Source organism: Rattus norvegicus, chromosome 4 (genome assembly GCF_036323735.1).
Source record: "Rattus norvegicus strain BN/NHsdMcwi chromosome 4, GRCr8, whole genome shotgun sequence".
NCBI lineage: Eukaryota > Metazoa > Chordata > Mammalia > Rodentia > Muridae > Rattus > Rattus norvegicus.
The window spans coordinates 148,305,861-148,324,563 of NC_086022.1; the positions used below are offsets into that span (position 1 = coordinate 148,305,861).

At 45.0% G+C, this 18,703-nt stretch overlaps 1 protein-coding gene across 1 annotated transcript; it reads left to right on the plus strand.

Moving 5' to 3' along the window:
- Positions 1 to 575: 575 nt before the first annotated feature.
- Brk1 (BRICK1 subunit of SCAR/WAVE actin nucleating complex) lies at positions 576 to 15,808 on the plus strand. Its single transcript, NM_001195476.1, has 3 exons — positions 576 to 714; positions 14,634 to 14,716; positions 14,929 to 15,808. Exons 1-3 carry the CDS (start codon positions 597 to 599, stop codon positions 14,953 to 14,955), a joined length of 228 nt encoding a protein of 75 aa, NP_001182405.1. The 5' UTR covers positions 576 to 596; the 3' UTR covers positions 14,956 to 15,808.
- The last annotated feature ends 2,895 nt before the right edge of the window (positions 15,809 to 18,703 follow it).

The window sequence follows — 18,703 nt, forward strand, 5'->3', positions numbered from 1 at the left end:
CGTAATATGAATAAAAATTTTAGCATGGCGGTGGTGGCCCACACCTTTACTCCCAGCACTCAGGAGGGAGAGGCAGGTGGATCTCAGAGTTCGAGACCAACCTGGTTTACAGAGTGAGTTTAGGGACAGCCAGGACTACACAGAGAGATCCTGTCTCGAAAAACAAACAACAACAATAACAATTTTAAAAGAAAACGAGAATGAGCAGAGTTGTGACCCAAGCATGAAAAGCATCTTGAACGGGATTTGTGGACTGTGGCCAAATCTGCTGACAAAGCGCAAGAAAGCTTGGAGCAACCCTAGGTGGAGGTAGGAGCGTGTGGGCGTCCCCTAACGACAAGACCCGCTAGTGATCAGCGGGTTTGTGCAGGCGGGGACAGGGTAGCTCTCAGTCTTCACAGTGCGAGTGGAGGAGCCTTGTTTTCCCCTGCGTGGGAGCCAAACTGGAACGGTGAAGACAGTTAGTCTGCGCGTGCGCGCCTCAATGCCAGGACTTTCTGGGGCTCGAACACTTGGGTGCCGGCGGCAGCGCAGGCGCGTTGGAGGCCTGTGGAGGTCGCGGCGCCTGCGCAGTCACTCTTCCTCAGGCTGCCGCCATGGCGGGACAAGAGGATCCGGTGCAGCGAGAGATTCACCAGGACTGGGCGAACCGGGAGTACATTGAGATCATCACCAGCAGCATCAAGAAAATCTCGGACTTTCTCAACTCTTTCGGTCAGCGGGCGAGCAGGGGAGGCTGGGAGGAGGGAGGCATCGGAGGCTGCCGGCGGCGCTCAGGAGAGGCGCGCCGTGCCGGCTACTCGCTTCCTCTTTCGCTCCCTGCCGGCCCCAGGACCCTCACCCTGAGCCTCACTAGGCGGTTTCCGTGGGTCTACCCTACCCATTGCCATGCCCCGCTTGCGCACGTCAGCGCGCCCGCTGCCCAGCCTCTTAGGCCCATCCATCGTCTGACTTGGTTTGCGCTGCCCTTCCTTGCCAGTCTGCACTTGGCACGCAGTGCGCAGCCGTGTCACAGTCACGAATACTGTTAAGAGACTCCTGATAGTTCTCCATCTCCTTCAGGATCAAGTCGGAAAGCCCTTAGTGCCATGCCTTCTATTGCTCCCGTTTAACCATTCCCCTGCCGTTCATTCCCCCAGCTCCCTTTGGTTCTAGTGATGAGGGTTGTAAGGGATGGGGCCCTGTCGGGTCTTGGAAATGCGTTTTGTAGCCCTGTATCTGCTTCATAGTAGGTGTTCTGGGTGCTTCTGTCTGGTTCCTCGGGTTTAACAGGGCAGATTGCTTTCAGCAGAGTCTACTTTTCCAAAAACTATTCCTAGGTGTGGCCGGCTGCTGACAGTCTTGATTTCTTTCTGCATGTGTTCCTAGCCTTCTGGACTGAAAACCTGTCACAGACTCCTTACGGTCTCCGGAAGGGTTCCTTCAGGAACTTTCTTACACAATACAAGACGTGCAGATGGCATCCAGTGATCTTTTTCAACTAGAGTACTGTGGTTCTACTAATTAGCAACTTTCAGCATCTTTGGGAGAGTGCTGTATTTTGGAAAGTAAATTAAAATGAGTCGATTATTTTCTAGCTAAAGACCTGATGAGTCCTAAGTAGTATAATGGAGGTGACAGAGCAGAATGATGTAGTTCAGGTGTTGGGCTCCTGAGTGGCAGGCACAAGACCCTCCACTCCTTAGAAAGTAAAGAGTTTTCTCTTTTTCTCCGCCCCCCCTTTTGGGTGTTGTTGTTGTTGTTGTTGTTGTTGTTTTGTTTTGTTTTTTGTTTGTTAAGAAAAGAGAACAAAAAAGAAGGCGGAAACGCATCATTAAGCGACTAGGGATTCCCTGTCTGTAGAGCAGTGGCCCTGCAGGCGCACACTGTGCCTCTAAGTAGCAGCACTCAGGAAGCAGAGGCAGGAGGAACTCAAACTCATCTGCTTTGTAGAAAGTTTGAGTCCAGCCTGGTAGAACAAAGCAAAAATCAGCAGGGGTAACTGGTCCTTACACAGGTCCTGCTGTATTTGGTGGCTCGCGCCTGTGCTCTTAGCACTTGAGAGAGGAAGGCTGGAAGAGTGTTATGCATCTGAGGCCAGCCTGGTCCTCAGAACAGCCACAAAAAAGGAACCATTTTCTGGGGCTCTAAAGATTGCTCAGCTTCCAGAGGACCCAGGTACAAATCCCAGGACCCACGCTGCAGTTCGCAACTGTCCATAACTCCAGTTCTAGGGGATATGACACAGACATATATGAAGGGAGACTATCAATGTAAAAAAAAAAAATCCATCTTCTGTATTCAAAGGCGTTCCTTCGGTTGGGGATTTAGCTCAGTGGTAGAGCGCTTGCCTAGGAAGTGCAAGGCCCTGGGTTCGGTCCCCAGCTCCGGAAAAAAAAAAACAAAAAAAAAAAACAAAGGCGTTCCTTCAGGTTGTTGAGATGGCTTGGCAGGTAAAAGCCACCAAGTCTGGCAACCTGCATACAATCGTCAGGGTCTACAAGGTGAGAGAACCAACTGCCACACGTTGTCTTCTGACCCCACAACGGTACCGTAGTACATGCTCACACCCACCTTCAAATACAGCATAAAGAAGAGATCTTAATCTGTCCATCCATCCTCCGTCTCCCCTACTCCATTTTGGTTTTGAGTCTTGGAAATTGCTAGAGCTCTAGGTTCACCGTGTTCAACTTTTTCTTCCCTTCCCCTCCTGTGATAATTAGTCTATCACTTTATGCTGGCCTGGAACTCTATTGATCAAGGATGTCCTCTAATTTGCGATGCCTCTTCTTGGCTCCGCTTCCCAGGTGCTGGGATTAGAAGTGTACTTACAAAATGTGTAGGGCTCCATGTAAGCTTACATGGATTTTCTCAACGGGGAACGGAGGTTAAAGATTAATTAGTGAGGGAGTAGCATAAATGTGTCAGTGCCATAGCCTCACACCCGTAAGTCACTGTGGAGGCTACGGTAGAGAACTGTAGTCAATAAGAGTTCACGTATCCCCAGAAGAAGCCGATTTAAGAAGTATAAGAAAAAGAATTCAACTCCGTGGGCAAGGCAGGTGGGCTCGCAGTTCAACCCTATGATGCAGATTCAAACATTTCGAGAACTGATCATTTGTCCTGCCGCCCATAGTCTAGTTTCCCTGTGGAGGTTTTCTGTTTTGGCCCAGGACCTTGTGAATGCTGGAATCAACTCCACCCTAAGTTGCACTTGCTGGGCGTGTGCTTTCTGTGTAAATGACTTCCATGTTTGGTCCACGTAGTTGATTTCTCCTACTTTGCCAGAGAACTGGAATATTTCACTTTTTTATTTAAACAGCATTCCTTATTGAAAAACATCCCCTCAAGTAAGAATCAAATGAACTGACAAACATTCCCTCAAGGAAGAATCGAATGAAAGAAATTAAAATAGCCTGATGTGGTGGTTTATACCTGTAATCCTGCCTGGCTGAGGCAAAAGAATTGCCATGGGTGTAAGGCCAGCCTAGGTAAAGATAAGGCCCTGTCTCAGAAAATAACAAAAACCTAGTGTTTTGTGCTGGGGGTGGGGCAGGATGGACTACGTTAGGATCATAGATTTGAGTTTTTGGCCTAGCTGGGAGAGGCAGTGGAAAGTAGTTGGAAACATCACTCACAAAGAAGGTTTTAATGTGAGCACACCATCGCTGTCTTCAGACACACCAGAAGAGGGCGTCAGATCTCTTTACAGATGGATGTGAGCCACCATGTGGTTGCTGGGAATTGAACTCAGGACCTCTGGAAGAGCAGTCAGTGCTCTTAACCGCTGAGCCATCTCTCCAGCCCACAAAGAAGGTTTTAAAAAGCAAAATTATAAGACTTCACATATGTGGTAGGAGTTAATATCAGAGATGTGCATACAGTGTCTAACCAAAGTATTAATGGCATTTCAATCAGCAAAGCACCAAAAGTCCTGTTAAATTGGACCTGCTTTTCAAAATGTAAGAGTGATGTAACATTTCACTGTTCCAAATCTGGGTCTTAGTAACAGCAGCTCCATTCTAACTGAATTGCATCAGTAAATAAGCTGTTCCCTCGGATGGTTACCTAACTGCCACCGAACAATCAAAATCGGAAGGTTTCTAGGTTTGTTTCTGTTTTTTGAGACAAGGACTTGCTATATAGCTTTGGCTGACCAGGAACTCACAATGTGTATACACCAGGGTGGCCTTAAACTCAGGAGGATCTGCCTCTCAGGTGTACACAACTGGCTGTTTTGGGGGTTTTTGAGTGTGTGTGTGTTAGTACCAGAAATTTAGTTCATAAACGCTACTCAATCTATATTACCAGCCTGTACTAATAAACATCATTTTGGTTGTGATTTCACTGTGCAACAAGTTGGCCGCTAATCCCTGGCCAGGCGCAAGTCCTGCTTCCTCTATGTAACTGAGACTATAGGCCTGTGTCTATATACAGGCCTGGCTACATTAAACTTTAGTCCACATATATTTTGATATGTACACTCTAAGAAATATTTATCAGACAGGGTCTCACTAAGTTTCTAGGATGATCTGGAACTTTGAATCTTGCTCTGACGGCTTAGGTATACACTACTGCTGATTGTCATAATTCTGAGTCTCTTAGGAGTACTGTTCACTTTCTCCCCTTCCTCATCTTTTTCTCCCCTCCTTCCCCCCCCCCCTCTCTCTCTCTCTCTCTCTCTCTCTCTCTCTCTCGTGTGTGTGTGTGTGTGTGTGTGTGTGTGTTGAAATAGGGTGCCATGGTGTGCCCAAGCTAGCCAAGAGTATCTCACATGGACTCTGACTTCCCTGACTGAGATTACAGGTGTACACATGACCCTGCTCTTTCTAGTTTTCTTTTCTTAGTTTATTACCTTTTTGTTGGTTTGTTTTTGCTGGGGTGGGGGTGGTGGGATTTGAGACAAGGTCTCCATATCTATTAGGAAGCTTCTCCCTTTCCTTAGATGGTTACATAATTGCTGAGAAAGACTCAGTCTGAAAGCTTCTGTTTATTGTTTTGTGGGGTTTTTTTGAGACGGTTTTACTAAGAGACCTTTTGATGCCAGGCTGGCCTTGGATGGCTTGGAGCTTGCTGTGTAGGCTGGGCTGGCCCTCTGCCTCCTGAGTTCTGGCGTTAAAGTCCCACACCATTGCGCCCGGCTCTTCCTTACTTTTTTCCTCCCCATTTCGAGAAGTCTCACCATGTTGCTTAGGCTTAGGTCTCCAACTTGAAGGGTCAAATGTTCTTCCATTTCTGCCTTCCAACATTATTTACATATTTTATACCATCTGACACAGCTGGACTACAACATGCACGCTGAATTTGTTAATTGCATATAAAAATAGATTTAAAAAAAAATCACCCTCCCCCTTTATATTTCTTTGCACACATTAGCTTCAGAATCAGGGCAGAGTCTAAAAATGCAGACCAGTAGTCTGCGGTAATGTTTTTTTAGAAAGTTCACACACCCCACAATACAGAGCAGTGTTAAGTGTGACTATGTGTCATCATCTGTGTGGCCTCAGGTTCAGGCAGGTGTCTGACACTGAATTGGAACCACAGATTGTGAGTGACTGGAATTGCAAGAATAAAAGTTGTTCAGTCCGGGTTAGGGATTTAGCTCAGTGGTAGAGCGCTTGCCTAGCAAGCCCAAGGCCCTGGGTTCGGTCCCCAGCTCCGAAAAAAAAAGAAAGGAAAAAAAAAAAGTTTTTCAGTCATTAGCTGTCTAGAAAGAATACATTCTCCCTTTAGAGCATGTGCTTACTTACAGGTGTCAGGGTAGGGACTTGGGTTTGCTGTAATTTTCAAAGAACTCCAAATGCCTCTTCAAACTAAACTATAGTCTTTGTACCACTGAGTTAGATAATCATAAATGGTACAAACCTTATAGATACATACCAGAACTTAGGAGGTATGGTAAGGGCATAGACAGAACATTATACCCCATACAATTCTTACTAAGTCATCTATGCCACACCACATAAAGTTTCTCCTTAGGACTCAGAGCTTCTCAGCCCAGTGATGTCTCTGTAAGTTCATGTATCATATGTAAGCATCAACCAGGGACTTGCCTAAAGGCTCAGCTAACAGTTAAATTGCTTTAGCTTTTAATTGTGTATCATAATGAGTTTCTGCCTTCTAATTAGTTACTCCTTTCTTTAAAGTACTAATTTCAGCTATTTCAAAAAACACCTAGTAATGACTCCAGGCATAGGGCCTTTAATATCTTCAGAGAAAATAACAGTCATGGAGGCCATTTCTTCTTGTTCCTAAAAAAAAAAATTAGAATCCTGCTTTATTTCCCTAATCAAGGATGCAACAGAAAACCCCAAATCAATTACTTCCTCAGTAAAATGTGATTCATACACACGTGATACAGACATCTCAGCAGAGACTTCTCCCTTGTAAAGCAGGAAAAGGAACATTTCTCCTTTGCAGATCTCAGACTCTTCCTGCTAATCCAGGAACTAAAACTTGACTTCAAAAACAAGCCAAGAGCTGAGTGTCTTAGGATTTTACTGCTGTGAACAGATACCATGACCAAGGCACCTCTTTTAAGAACAACATTTAATTGGGGCTGGCTTACAGGTTCAGAGGTTCAGTCCATTATCATCAAGGCAGGAACCTGGCAGCATCCAGGCAGGCATGGTGCAGGAGGAGCTGAGAGTTCTACATCTTCATCTGAAGGCTGCTAACAAAATACTGGCTTCCAGACAGCCAGGATGAAGGTCTTGTATCCCAAAACCCACAATGACACACCTTCTCCAACAAGGCCACACCTACTCCAACAGGACCACACCTAATAATGCCACTCCCTGGCCCCATAGGCTTGTCTAAACATATGAGTCATTGGAGGCCATACCTAAACATAGCATAATGCAAAATACATTTAGTCCAACTTCCAAAGTCCCCTTGTCTATAGCAGTCTCAACAGTGTTAAAAGTTCAAAGTCTCTTCTGAGATTCATCTGATCACTTAACTATAATTCCCAAAACAAGACAGGAAACCAGCTGGGCAAACTTCATACTCTCAATCTCCATGTTTGATGTCTTCAGATCTTCAAACCCTTTTTCATCTTTGTTGACAGCAACAAATTTCTTTCTGCTGGGCTGGTTTCACTCCCTGTTAGCAGCTTTCCTCAACAGATAGCCCACAGCTGTGGTATCTCAAACATCTTGGGGTCTCTAAGGCAACTTCAGTGTTACAGTTTCTTGTTTCATTTTCTGGGATCCACACATGATCTTCTGGGCTCCTTCAAAGGGCTGGTGTCACTTCTGCAGCTCTGCTGTCTGTAGCAGTCTAAGCTCTGGTTGATCCCACTCCACTGCTGCTGCTGTTGCTCTTGGTGGTCATCTCATGGCACTGGCATCTCCAATACTCTGGGTTTTTCTACTTCAACTAGGCTTCACCTATAGCCTCTCATATACTCTCTTCATGTTGCCACGCCTCAGCTCCTTTGCATGACTCCTTCAGTCCTGGGCCAGCAACTGCAACTGAGGCTGCACCTTCACCAATGGCCTTCCCTGGCTTCTCACAGTGCCAAGCCTCAGCTGTTCTTCATGACACCTTCATGCCTTCAAAACCAGTACCACCTGAGTGACTCTTAAGATTACCAAGTCCAGCTTCAGTATGAGGTACAACCTTGGCTATCTCCAGGACACAGCTTCTTTATGCGCTCAGAAAACACTTCCCAGATTTCACCTCAGTGATGCTGGTCTCTTCTTTTAAGATTTATTTATTTATTATATATAAGTACACTGTAGCTGTTCAGACACACCAGAAGAGGGCATCAGATCTCATTACAAATGGTTGTAAGCCACCATGTGGTTGCTGGGATTTGAACTCAGGACCTTTGGAAGAGCAGTCAGTGCTCTTAACCGCTGAGCCATCTCTCCAGCCCGATGCTGGTCTCTTCTTAATCACCACTAATTTCTTAGCTCCAGCTAACCAGCACCAGTTGTCCTAGTAGCCCCTTTTATTCTGGACTTTAAAGCCAGATCCACATGGCTGAAGTCCTGTTCTGCTGCTTGCTGAGACTGAACATGGCCCCCCCTATTCTATTACCAGTTATCTGTTTTACAACTCTCTGCCTAAGGTTGACTTTCCAGCAACTTGCTCTGTAGACTGACCTTGAACTCAAAGATCTGCATACCTATCTCCTAAACACTGTTTAAAAGTGGTCCACCAAGGGGTTGGGGATTTAGCTCAGTGGTAGAGCGCTTGCCTAGGAAGCGCAAGGCCCTGGGTTCGGTCCCCAGCTCCGGAAAAAAAAAAAAAAAAGTGGTCCACCAAGCCTGGATTTAAATTTTTCTTCACCTAGCACTTGCTCTAGGCTGGCCTTGAACTCAAGAGATCTGCTTGTCTTTGCCTCCTGGGATTAAAGGCTTGTACTACCAGGCCTGGGCCCAAATTTAGCTGGGTAGGATCTTGACCCAAGGTCCTTTCATTCAATCTAATATCCTTGAACACAGGATTCCATTCCACTTTCTGGTACCCCTTTAATACTTGAACCATACATTTTATATTTTTCCTTTCTCAGTTTGCTATGCTTGTTTAAAATGCTCTTCATAAGACTTAACCAGAGAACAAAGTATAATGGGGGTTCTGAGACTGTAGTCAGTACAATTAATCTGAGTCTCTTCACCTTAGCCTCAGGCAGACTCTTCAGACAAGAGCAAAACTTAGCCACATTCTTCACCAAAATACCACAAAAACAGTCTCTAGGCCACATATTCAAATTCTCCACCAAAACCTCTTGGGCCAGTTCCGAACTGTTCAAATCACTCTCAGTAACAGTCTTTCATATTCCTACCAGGATTGCCCATTAAGCCCCATTTAAAGCCTTCCACTGCTTTCCAAATCCAAAGTCCCAAAATCTGCATTCTTCCATACAAAAGCATGGTCAGGTCTATCACAGCAATACCCCACTCCCAGGACTAACTTCTATTTTAGTCAGGGTTCTCTAGTCACAGAACTTATAGGATGTCTCTATACATTAAGGGAATTTGTTGTGATGACTTATAGTCAACTACCCCAACAGTGGTCAGCTGTGAATGGGAAGTCCAAGGATCTAGTAGCTGTTCAGTCCCACAAGGCTAGTTGTTTCAGCTGGTCTTTTGTAGTAGATTCCAGCAGATGTGCTGGCAAATAAATGCAAGCAGGCGAAGAAATCTTCCTTGTTCAGAACATGTCCTTATGTGAGTCCTCAGCTAGTTTGGCCCGGAATAAACGTGTGTACCACCACGTCTGGATCTGGGACTTGCTTTGTCCCAGTCTGATCTTGAACTCAGAGATCTTACCTTAGACTCCTGGGATTAAAGGCGTGTACTACCTTTCCCAGTCCTAAGCTTTTCAAAGCCACTGTGCTTCAAGATCTCCATGCCAAGATCCAGGTCAGAAACTTGTGTCTTCTGGATCACAGGTGAGCCCTCCAATTCTGGATTGTAGTTCATTCCAGATATAGTCAAGTTGACAACCAGGAATAGCCATTGCACTGGGTATATTAGCAGTCACCTGTAATTCCAGAACTTAGAAGGCTAAGATAGGATTTCCAATTCAAAGCTATCCTGGGCTACATAGTGAGTGCCAATGTGGCCTGAACTTTATATAAGGAAATAGAATAAACCCCCTCTACCGTCACATCCCAACACCCACCAAACAAGTCCAGAAGAAACTTTTTTTTTTTTTTTTGGTTCTTTTTTTTCGGAGCTGGGGACCGAACCCAGAGCCTTGCGCTTCCTAGGCAAGCGCTCTACCACTGAGCTAAATCCCCAGCCCCCAGAAGAAACTTTGAGATAAAGCTAGTACTAATCTTTGCTGTGCTAAGGTGGTACATGAAGTAATCCAGAGGCAGAAAGCCAAGTGTAGTGAAATGTTCCAGTAATCCCAGTTTGTGGGAAGCAACAGGTACAAGGATTGTTAAGTTTTAGTCTCAGGCTAGGCCAGGCTATGTAGGGAAGATCTTACCTAAAAAGTAAATGTAGGAGCTGGAGAGATGGCTCAGTGGTTAACAGCGCTGACTGCTCTTCCAAAGGTCCTGCCTTCAGTTCCCAGCAACCACATGGTGGCTCACAACCATCTGTAATGGAATCTAATGCGCTGTTCTGGTGTATTTGAAGACAGCAATAGTGTACTCACACACATAAAATAAATCTTTAAAAATAAATGATAAAGGTAGAGAAGAAATCATGTTAGTATTGTTGGCAGTGATGGTGTGGATATACAAGCAAGCACTCTGATAAGACCTGCTTTTATTGAGTGGTGACAAAGTTTACTTTAATTCAGGGTCCAGAGTTGCCCAGTTGCTGAATGCTCTCTGTTATTTTTATTTAAAATAGCAGGTTCTGGTGTGGCCTTAAGCATGTGAAGTGGCATTCTACCCCTGGGCTACACCTAGCCTATGAACCAAACATTTAACTTCAAGCATAGTTCAGAGCCTGTGTCTGGAGTTGGGCACTGTCTTCCTCAACAGTGTTCACGTAAGCCAGTTCTACAGTATCGTTCTGGGGTTCTGATTGATTTACCAGACTGACAGGTAACACAAGTCTCTAGGAAAGAGCCCTCCCTGGATCTCTCTTTTCCTAGGAAATCCAGCTTTTGAGCTTCCAGACATCCTAGTAAATGGAACTCTGGGCATGCTGGATAGTCCTGACAGAGTGACAGTGTTGAGCCAGTGAGATGGCTCAGTGGGTACCTGCTGTTAAGCCTGATGACCTGAGGTCAGTCTCTGAGATCTACATGGCTAAAGGAAAGAGCCACTCTTTCCTTTGCATATATGTGCCAGGGCATACATACAAACACAAAAATGTAAATTTTTTTTTTTAAAGTAAGGTGGTGTGTGTTTCTAAAGGTTGCTAGGGTGGTCATCATAAGTCAGACTTGGGAACTAGAGGAGACAGCAATAGCAGGTAGTAAGGTTTAAAAAGAAGGGCCCAGCATTGTGTTCACACCTACGGTGAATGAATGTATGGTGGTGAAACTAAGTATGGAAAAGGATTATGAAAACTAAGTTTGAAATAGTGAGAATGGGTGAATGTCTTTTTCATGTGTGTGTGGGTATGTGTGAGTGTGTATATGTGTGTGTATGTATCGTGCACAAGAGAACCATCATAGCTCTTCCACTTTACTCACTGAGGCAGGTCTCTCTGTCAAACTCAAAGCTCGGTGATAGGAAGTCTAGTTTTTCTAGCTCTCTTGCTCTGAGGAGGATCCCATCTCAGCCTTCTGAGGCTGGAATTGCAGGTAGACTGCCCTGCCCACCAGCCATTTACGTGAGTTGCTGGATGTCTGAACTCCTGCCCTTATGCAGGTGCTTTAAGCACTGAAGCATCTCCTCAGCCCAGTGGCCCCCCTTATTATTTTTTTAACTGTTTTTCTAAAGTGGGGACAGTGACAGCCAAATACCCAAGTGTCTTAAGAATGAGAAGTTCATCCTTAGGAATTTTAGATATATTCAGACAAAAATAAATAAATAAAATAAATAAATAAATAAAAAGACTTGCTTTTTTCTGGCTAAGACTTCTCAGAGGCAAATTATTAGCAAGTGTTGGTGACGAAGAATGATTAGATAGGCAAGATGATGAAATGGATCAGAGTGTAGAAGGATCTGTCAAAGTGAATGCTTTTGTAGAAGCAGGCAGAGAAGAGATGAGAAGGGAAGTTGTCTTGCTGTTGACTCATGGTGTGGGGGACGTTCAGAGTGATCTGGCAGCTATTTTAGACCCAAAGAATAAAGGTTACTGAGACAGAAACATGGATTGGAGGCGGTAGTAGGAAGTAGCCATCACTTGTCTCCATCCTGTGCTGCTGAGAAGAATAAGGGTCTTGTGGTTTCAGGTAAAGGAGTCAGAAGAGAAAAGGTATTTTAAGGGAGTCTAGATTGCATTCTGGCGGGTACTGAAAAAAGATTGGAAAAGGCATGGGAAAGAGTCAAGGCTGCTTTTCACAGAATCTTGGCTCCATCATGTGATTGATATTGATTGAATTTTCTCTAGTTCAGAAGGTCTCTATGGGTATTGTTGACGCAGTCCAGGCTCAGATTAGCTTCCAAGAGCTCAAATGATGAGACAGTGTTACTTTTCATTGCTGTAACAAAACACCATGACCAAAGCAACTTATAAAAGAAAGCAGTTCGGGGCTGGGGATTTAGCTCAGTGGTAGAGCGCTTACCTAGGAAGCGCAAGGCCCTGGGTTCGGTCCCCAGCTCCGAAAAAAAAGAACCAAAAAAAAAAAAAAAAAAAAAGAAAGCAGTTCATTTGCAGCAAGTTACAGTCTTTGAGCATATAATGGCACAGAGTATGCATCACCATTCCAGCAAGGAAGAGTAGTGGCATAGTAGGGCAATGCTGGACCAAGCAAGGTGGAAACCCAACAGGGCAAACTCCGAATCCTGTCTCTATGTCTGATATCAAAAGGTCTTATGTGCTTCCTCCTTACAGCTTTGTGACTGGAGCATACTTCTCTTTCTTGGGTTATTTCTACTCCCTCTCTGCAGCTCTCTAGCAGATAACCCACAGCTCTAGCACAGTGGGATCACCAGTGAGATCAAGGCTTCACTTTCACTGCCCACCCACTGCTCTGGGCTACAGCCCAGACTCCCTACCACACACCTGACCTAACCAGCTCTCAAACCCATTTTCTCATGTATCCTTCACAATTATATAGCCAGAACCACAAAACTATTACTGCCAAGTTATGCTGCCTGTTGGGGATGGAACCTAGCCCCTACATTTTTATAAACTTTGATTTGTTGTTGCCTTTTAGGAACAGAAAATTCCTTTCGTCTTTTTCTTCCATAAATTGCAGGGTTAGCTTGGGTGGGGTCTTGCCCTGAGAGTACTCATTCCCTAATTCCATTTCTCATTAGTCTTCTTGTCTCTTTCAGCGCAAGCCTTGGTTCCAACGTTTCCTCACAATTTTTTTCTCCTCAAATTCTGCATTTTGTATTTCCTCTTGCCCTGCTTGCTCTATTTCATTGTAGACCTGCAAAAGAGTACCAGTAATCCAACTACAGAGTTGCTGTCTTGAAATTTCCTCTACCAAAGAAATTAGTCCAAAATTTCAATTTAAAGACTTATTTAGGGGCTGGGGATTTAGCTCAGTGGTAGAGCACTTACCTAGGAAGCGCAAGGCCCTGGGTTCGGTCCCCAGCTCAAAAAAAAAAGACTTATTTATTTATTTATTTATTTATTTATTTATTTATTTATTTATTTTCTGTGAGAACACTGTAGTTGTCTTCAGATACACCAGAAGAGGGAATCAGATCCCATTACTGATGGTTGTGAGCCACCATGTGGTTGCTGGAACTTAAGACCTCTGGAAGAGCAGTCAGTGCTCTTAATCACTGACCCATCTCTCCAGCCCCCAAAGTTTCAATTTAACCTCAGGCAGATTTTTAGCTCCTTTCTTTCCTTTTTTTTTTTTTTTTAAGATTTATTTATTTGTTTACTTATTTACTTATTATAGTACATTGTAGCTGTCTTCAGACACACCAGAAGAGGGCATCAGATCTCATTACAGATGGTTATGAGCCACCATGTGGTTGCTGGGATTTGAACTTAGGACTTTTGGTAGAGCAGTCAGTGCTCCTAACCACTGAGCCACCTCTCCAGCCCTTTAGCTCCTTTCAAGATTGCCCATTAAAAGTGTTCGGCTGCTTTTCTATTCCAAAGCAGCATGGTCAGGCTGTCACAGGAATAGCCCACTTGCTGATACCAATTTGTATCTTTTCGATTGCTGTGACCAAGGCAACTTATAAAAGAGTTTATTTTGGGGCTCACAGTTCCAGTGGTTGGGTCCATGACTATCATGGTGAAGAGCATAGCAGCAGGCAGGTAGGCAGGCAGGCATGGCACGAGAGCTGAGAGCTTAAAACTTGATCCATGAGCATGAGGCATGCATAGACAGACAAATGCACACGCACACACATCCTGAAAAAAGTGGGCTTTTGACACCCTCCTCTCTGGACCTCTTTTTCCTTCCTTCCTTGCCTTAATTTCAGCTGTAACCCTCTGGACTCTCTCTCACTGCCGCAGTGCTGGGCATTGAACTTGGAATAATCTAGGACAAGCCTCCTCAGCTGATCTGTAACTCTATCCTAAAACCGTACTCAGGTTTTGAGTTTTGATTTCTTCCGGGCTAGTGACGTATGGTGCTTGTGATGCCAGGGAACAGAGGAACACAGCTCCCACTCAGCCCTGTGGGCTCAAGAAACAGCTGGTGCTCCTCAGTGTGGTACATTTAGTACACAGCCCTACTTTAATTTCCAGGGGGTTATGGGATATGCTTTAGGTTGAAGAGCTTGCTTCTGTGTTTCCTTTCTCGTGGGTCCCTTCTCTTAGTTTGCTGCTTAGCAAGCGATCTGCACATCCTTTACATACTAGCTGTATACTGCTGCCATGACAACTTTTACAAATGTAGCCTGAGACAGGAGGATCATTGCAAGTCAAGACTAGCCTTGGTTATAAGACAAGACAGGGATCTCCTTTCGTGGTGACTCTTCTCTGCCTACCACCCTGGGTGTTCCACAGCATCTGGGCAGTCAATCCTTCAATGCTTCTTACCATATCCCCAGTCCCCGTGTGTACTTGGAAAACTGTTTCCTCTTCAGCCCAGGGGTCTGGGTGTGGGTGTTTGGGGGACATTAATCCTGAACGTTAGTCTCCTTTTACCAGATATGTCTTGTCGTTCAAGACTCGCAACACTGAATGAGAAATTGACAGCCCTTGAACGGAGAATAGAGTACATTGAAGCGAGGGTGAGTATGGTCACAGGCTACCCCTGAGGGAATACACATTTCTACTTAGAACAGCCTTGCAGAAGTTAAGTGCTCTGCCTGGATTTAGGTGTCTGGGTCTCTGGAGCTGCCTTTGCTACCATTTCTCACTGAGTAGGATCCAAAATAGGATTTTTTTTTAAATGACTTTAATCTGTTTGCATTTTATCTAAATGTCAGTTTTCCCTTCACAGGTGACAAAGGGTGAGACTCTCACCTAGAACTGTGCCACGCCGCTGCTGGGAAGTTGCTGTACAGAACACTGGCCATGTGGGAAAGGCCCAGCAGCCTTCTGCTCCTCCTCCTCTCCTTACAGAGCGACAGGGCTTTTTCTTGTTTTTCTTTTTCAAAAGTGGCCTTTGGGCTCTGCTGTGTGCCCTGGGGTGTGATGTGGCATGGGGGAGCAAGCAGTCCAGGGGACCTCTTGGAAACAGCATTAGGCTTTTTCCTTTTCAGTAACATTGTGTGGAACTATTGTCAATGTGCTTGAGGTGTTGAGGGGCCAAAGCTGGGACTCTCTAAGGTCCTCCCCACCTCTCAGTCTCTTTCTCTCAGACTTTCCTTCCCTACAGCTCCCATGGCCTCTGCACTGATTTCTATCCACAGTCAGCCTTCTCCCTGCCTGTGAGAGGTGGGGGCAGTCCTGGCTGAGACTCGTGCCCTGCAGTGTGGTTGCCAGAAAATGTTGTTGCTAACACACCAGTTTCTTGTTCTGGGAGGTCAAAGCCAGGCCCCCAGTTGAAGGGACATTTTCAGTTTTCTTTGTGTCACTTGGGGTATCAGTGGCTCTCATGCTTCCCTAATAAACTCAACTTTGTCTGACTGCTGACTGTGGTGGCAAGACTAGCTGGAGAGGGACTCGCTGTTCACAGAGTCATTGTGTAGGAATGCTCTCCCACAGAGGATCCTGCAGCTCTAGCTGTTCAAAGCCTAGGCAGCTCCAGTCAGAGTGTTCCTGTCTGGACACTTGAACCAGCTCAGCCTGGAATTATTTGGTCTTTCAGCAGATACTACCAAGGACTTTTACTTTATAGGTGTGTTAGACTCTAATAAAAGATACAGTATTGAATCAGACCTGATGTTTATGATCTGTTAAAATCCTAGAATCTTCCCAGTTTAACTCTATCCAAGGTAGACTACTAGTTTTATAAGATAAACATCCTTTGAAAATAAATACCGAGGTTTGTGAGATGGTCTAACATGTAGGGTGCTTTCCTCCAAACTTGGGAGCCCTGAGTTCTGTCTCTTGGACCAACATGGCAGCAGAAAACCTACTCTTGGAGGTTGTCCTCTGATCTCGACGTGCATGCTGTGGTGTTCCTGTGCATGAGTGTACCATGTACGTGTACAAAATGTAAAAACCAATTTTCTCAAACAAATACTGCCATTTAAACAAGAATCGAGGACTTCCAATGTTTCCTGTAAACTTAAGCCAACTCACTGCTCAAGGCTTTTCCTTACAGAGATCTTCCCCTTGAGTAGGGCAGAGTTCATCACTCTGTGCACACTGATTCCTCTCTATCCAAGCCCTATTTCACATTCAGAGTCTAGCTCGGGTTAACATTCCCCATTGTTCTTCCAGACAAGTACATTCAGTACTGCCCTTTCTCAGACTTCCTGGCTTGTGTTTTCACACCAGAGTTATCCTGAATTATTTAGATCATTTTCAGAGTATATTGTCTTAGGGTTTTGTTGCTGTGAAGAGACACCATGACTAAGGCAGCTCTTTAAAGGCAAATGTTCCATTGGAGCTGGCATTATCAGTACAGAAAGTGTGGCAGCCTATAGGCAGACATGATGCTGGAGGAGCCAAGAGTCCTCTGTCATTATTTGAAGGCAGCCAGGAAGAGACTGTCTATTACAGGCAGCCAGAAGGAGGGTGTCATCACATTGTCCAAACTTGAGCTATATGAGACCACAAAGGCCCACTTCCACAGTGATATACTTCCTCTAAAAGGCTATGCCTCCTAATAGTGCCACTTCCTATGGGTCAAGCATATTCAAATCACCACACAAGTAACCTACAAAGTACCTGAGTTCCCTTCCCTGGATTAACTCAGCTGGGTGCTTTGAGGAAGGTGTGTTGCCATGGACACTGATGAACCAGACTAGGAGGGTTCAAGCTGTGTTTGCAGAAAACCTGCTTAGACCTTGGGCATTTTAAGTAGTACAGCCCAAGTCTCTTTGATCCAACATTTTCCAAAATCCAAAGCTTTCTAAGTAGTGACAGCACTGGTGAACCTTCTCACACCTGACTTGTATGGTTGTTACCTGAGCTGTTATGGTTAGTCTTGGGCCCTGGCAGCCTTAACAAACTAGTCCTTTGTAACAAACCTGTCCTCAGTAAGCCAGTTAAGTAATGGTGAAAAGTAGAAAAGGCCTCCACGGTGTGACCACACAGGGGAGGAGGAAGTTCCTGTGATACACCTGCCCGTCATCTTTGGGATCCTTACATGACGTTTAGGTTTAAACAGTCAAGAGGTATATATTTAGTGCCAGTCGCCAGGAGGCAGAGGTTTGAAGATCTCTGAGGCCACTTGGTCTACATTGACTTTCAAGACATCCAGGGCCTCACAGGAAAAGGTTTCCAAAGAAGAATGACTGTTCTAGATTCCGACCTATAAGGAACTAGGTCCCAGGCTGATGAGTGCAAAACCGTGGCTCTGATACTTTGATATGAAAAGAAGGGGGGGGGGAAAGGTACACATAACTGCTCCAATTAAAGCAGTGGTTCTCAACCTTCCTAATTCTGTGACCCTTTGATATAGCTCATGTTGTGATGACCCCCAACCATAAAGTTATTTTTGTTGCTACTCGATATGTGAAATTTTGCAACTGTTATGAGTAGTATCTGCAGAGATGCAGGATATCTGATATGTGACACTGGTTGTTCAACCCCAGGGGTCTTGATCCACAGGCTGAGACAATGGAGTTAAGATCCTGCTGGTCACTGTCTTGGCTTTGATCTCCTGCAAGTCAGAATGCTGTGATATTCCCCAGGAGACAAGCCCCCTTGCTGGCTGAGACCGGGAACCCATCCTTTCCCCAGCCTGAGAGTTCTTGGAGGAACTCTAGTTCTTTGGAGTTCAAAGGGAAGGGACATGGTAAGTTGCAGTCAAAACAGGCAGCCTAAAAATCTGTATAAAGGAGCTGGGAAGATAGATTCACTGGTAAAATAGTTGCTACCCAAACAGACCTGAGTCGGAACCCCAACCCCCACATAAAACCCAGATAAGATGCAGTTCTTTGTTCCCAGTGCTGAGGAGATACAGATGGGAGGATCCCTGGGGCTTTCCTGCCTGTCAGTTTAGCTGAATCACAACTCCAGGCTCAGTGAGAGACCGTAAAAGACAAGGTATAGAATGAGAGGAAGATAACCAAGGTCTACTTCTGGTCCGCACACACATACACAAATACTGTAAATAGCTTCAGGCTGTTGTTAAGGTACATGAAATGTTTAAACCTGGGTCCTATCTGATTACTGGCATTTTGCCTAAGGGATACTGAACCAGTGTTTTCATCTAAAAATAGAATCTTACAGTGGAGACACTTGATGTTCTCATGGGCTAAGTTCTAGTTACTAAACTCAAGTGTAGCATGCCTTTAGCAGACACTCAAGTCATTATCTGTGTTTCCTCCTGGGTAAAGGAGCACTTCTAAAGCTGTGTTAGTTACCTGGTACTCTGGTAGTGGCTTAATAGTCAGTGGTTCCTGCTGTGCATGGGGACTGTACCACAAGACAGAGGGCACAACGATGGTCTTTACAAGCATGAATGTGGGGTTGGGGATTTAGCTCAGTGGTAGAGCGCTTGCCTAGCAAGTGCAAGGCCCTGAAGTGCAAGGCCCTGGGTTCGGTCCCCAGCTCCGAAAAAAACAAAAAAAACAAGCATGAATGCTCAATGCTTTACCTTAGATGATAGTGTGTTTATTTATTGATGGTAATGCTAAGTCAGTTAATACCATGTTGCT

Coding starts and splice junctions, on each gene's coding strand:
- Brk1 (NM_001195476.1), top strand. CDS start 597: ATGGCGGGACAAGAGGATCCGGTGCAGCGAGAGATTCACCAGGACTGG. Junction 715..14,633: donor GGACTTTCTCAACTCTTTCG/GTCAGCGGGCGA, acceptor TCCTTTTACCAG/ATATGTCTTGTCGTTCAAGA. Junction 14,717..14,928: donor TAGAGTACATTGAAGCGAGG/GTGAGTATGGTC, acceptor TTCCCTTCACAG/GTGACAAAGGGTGAGACTCT.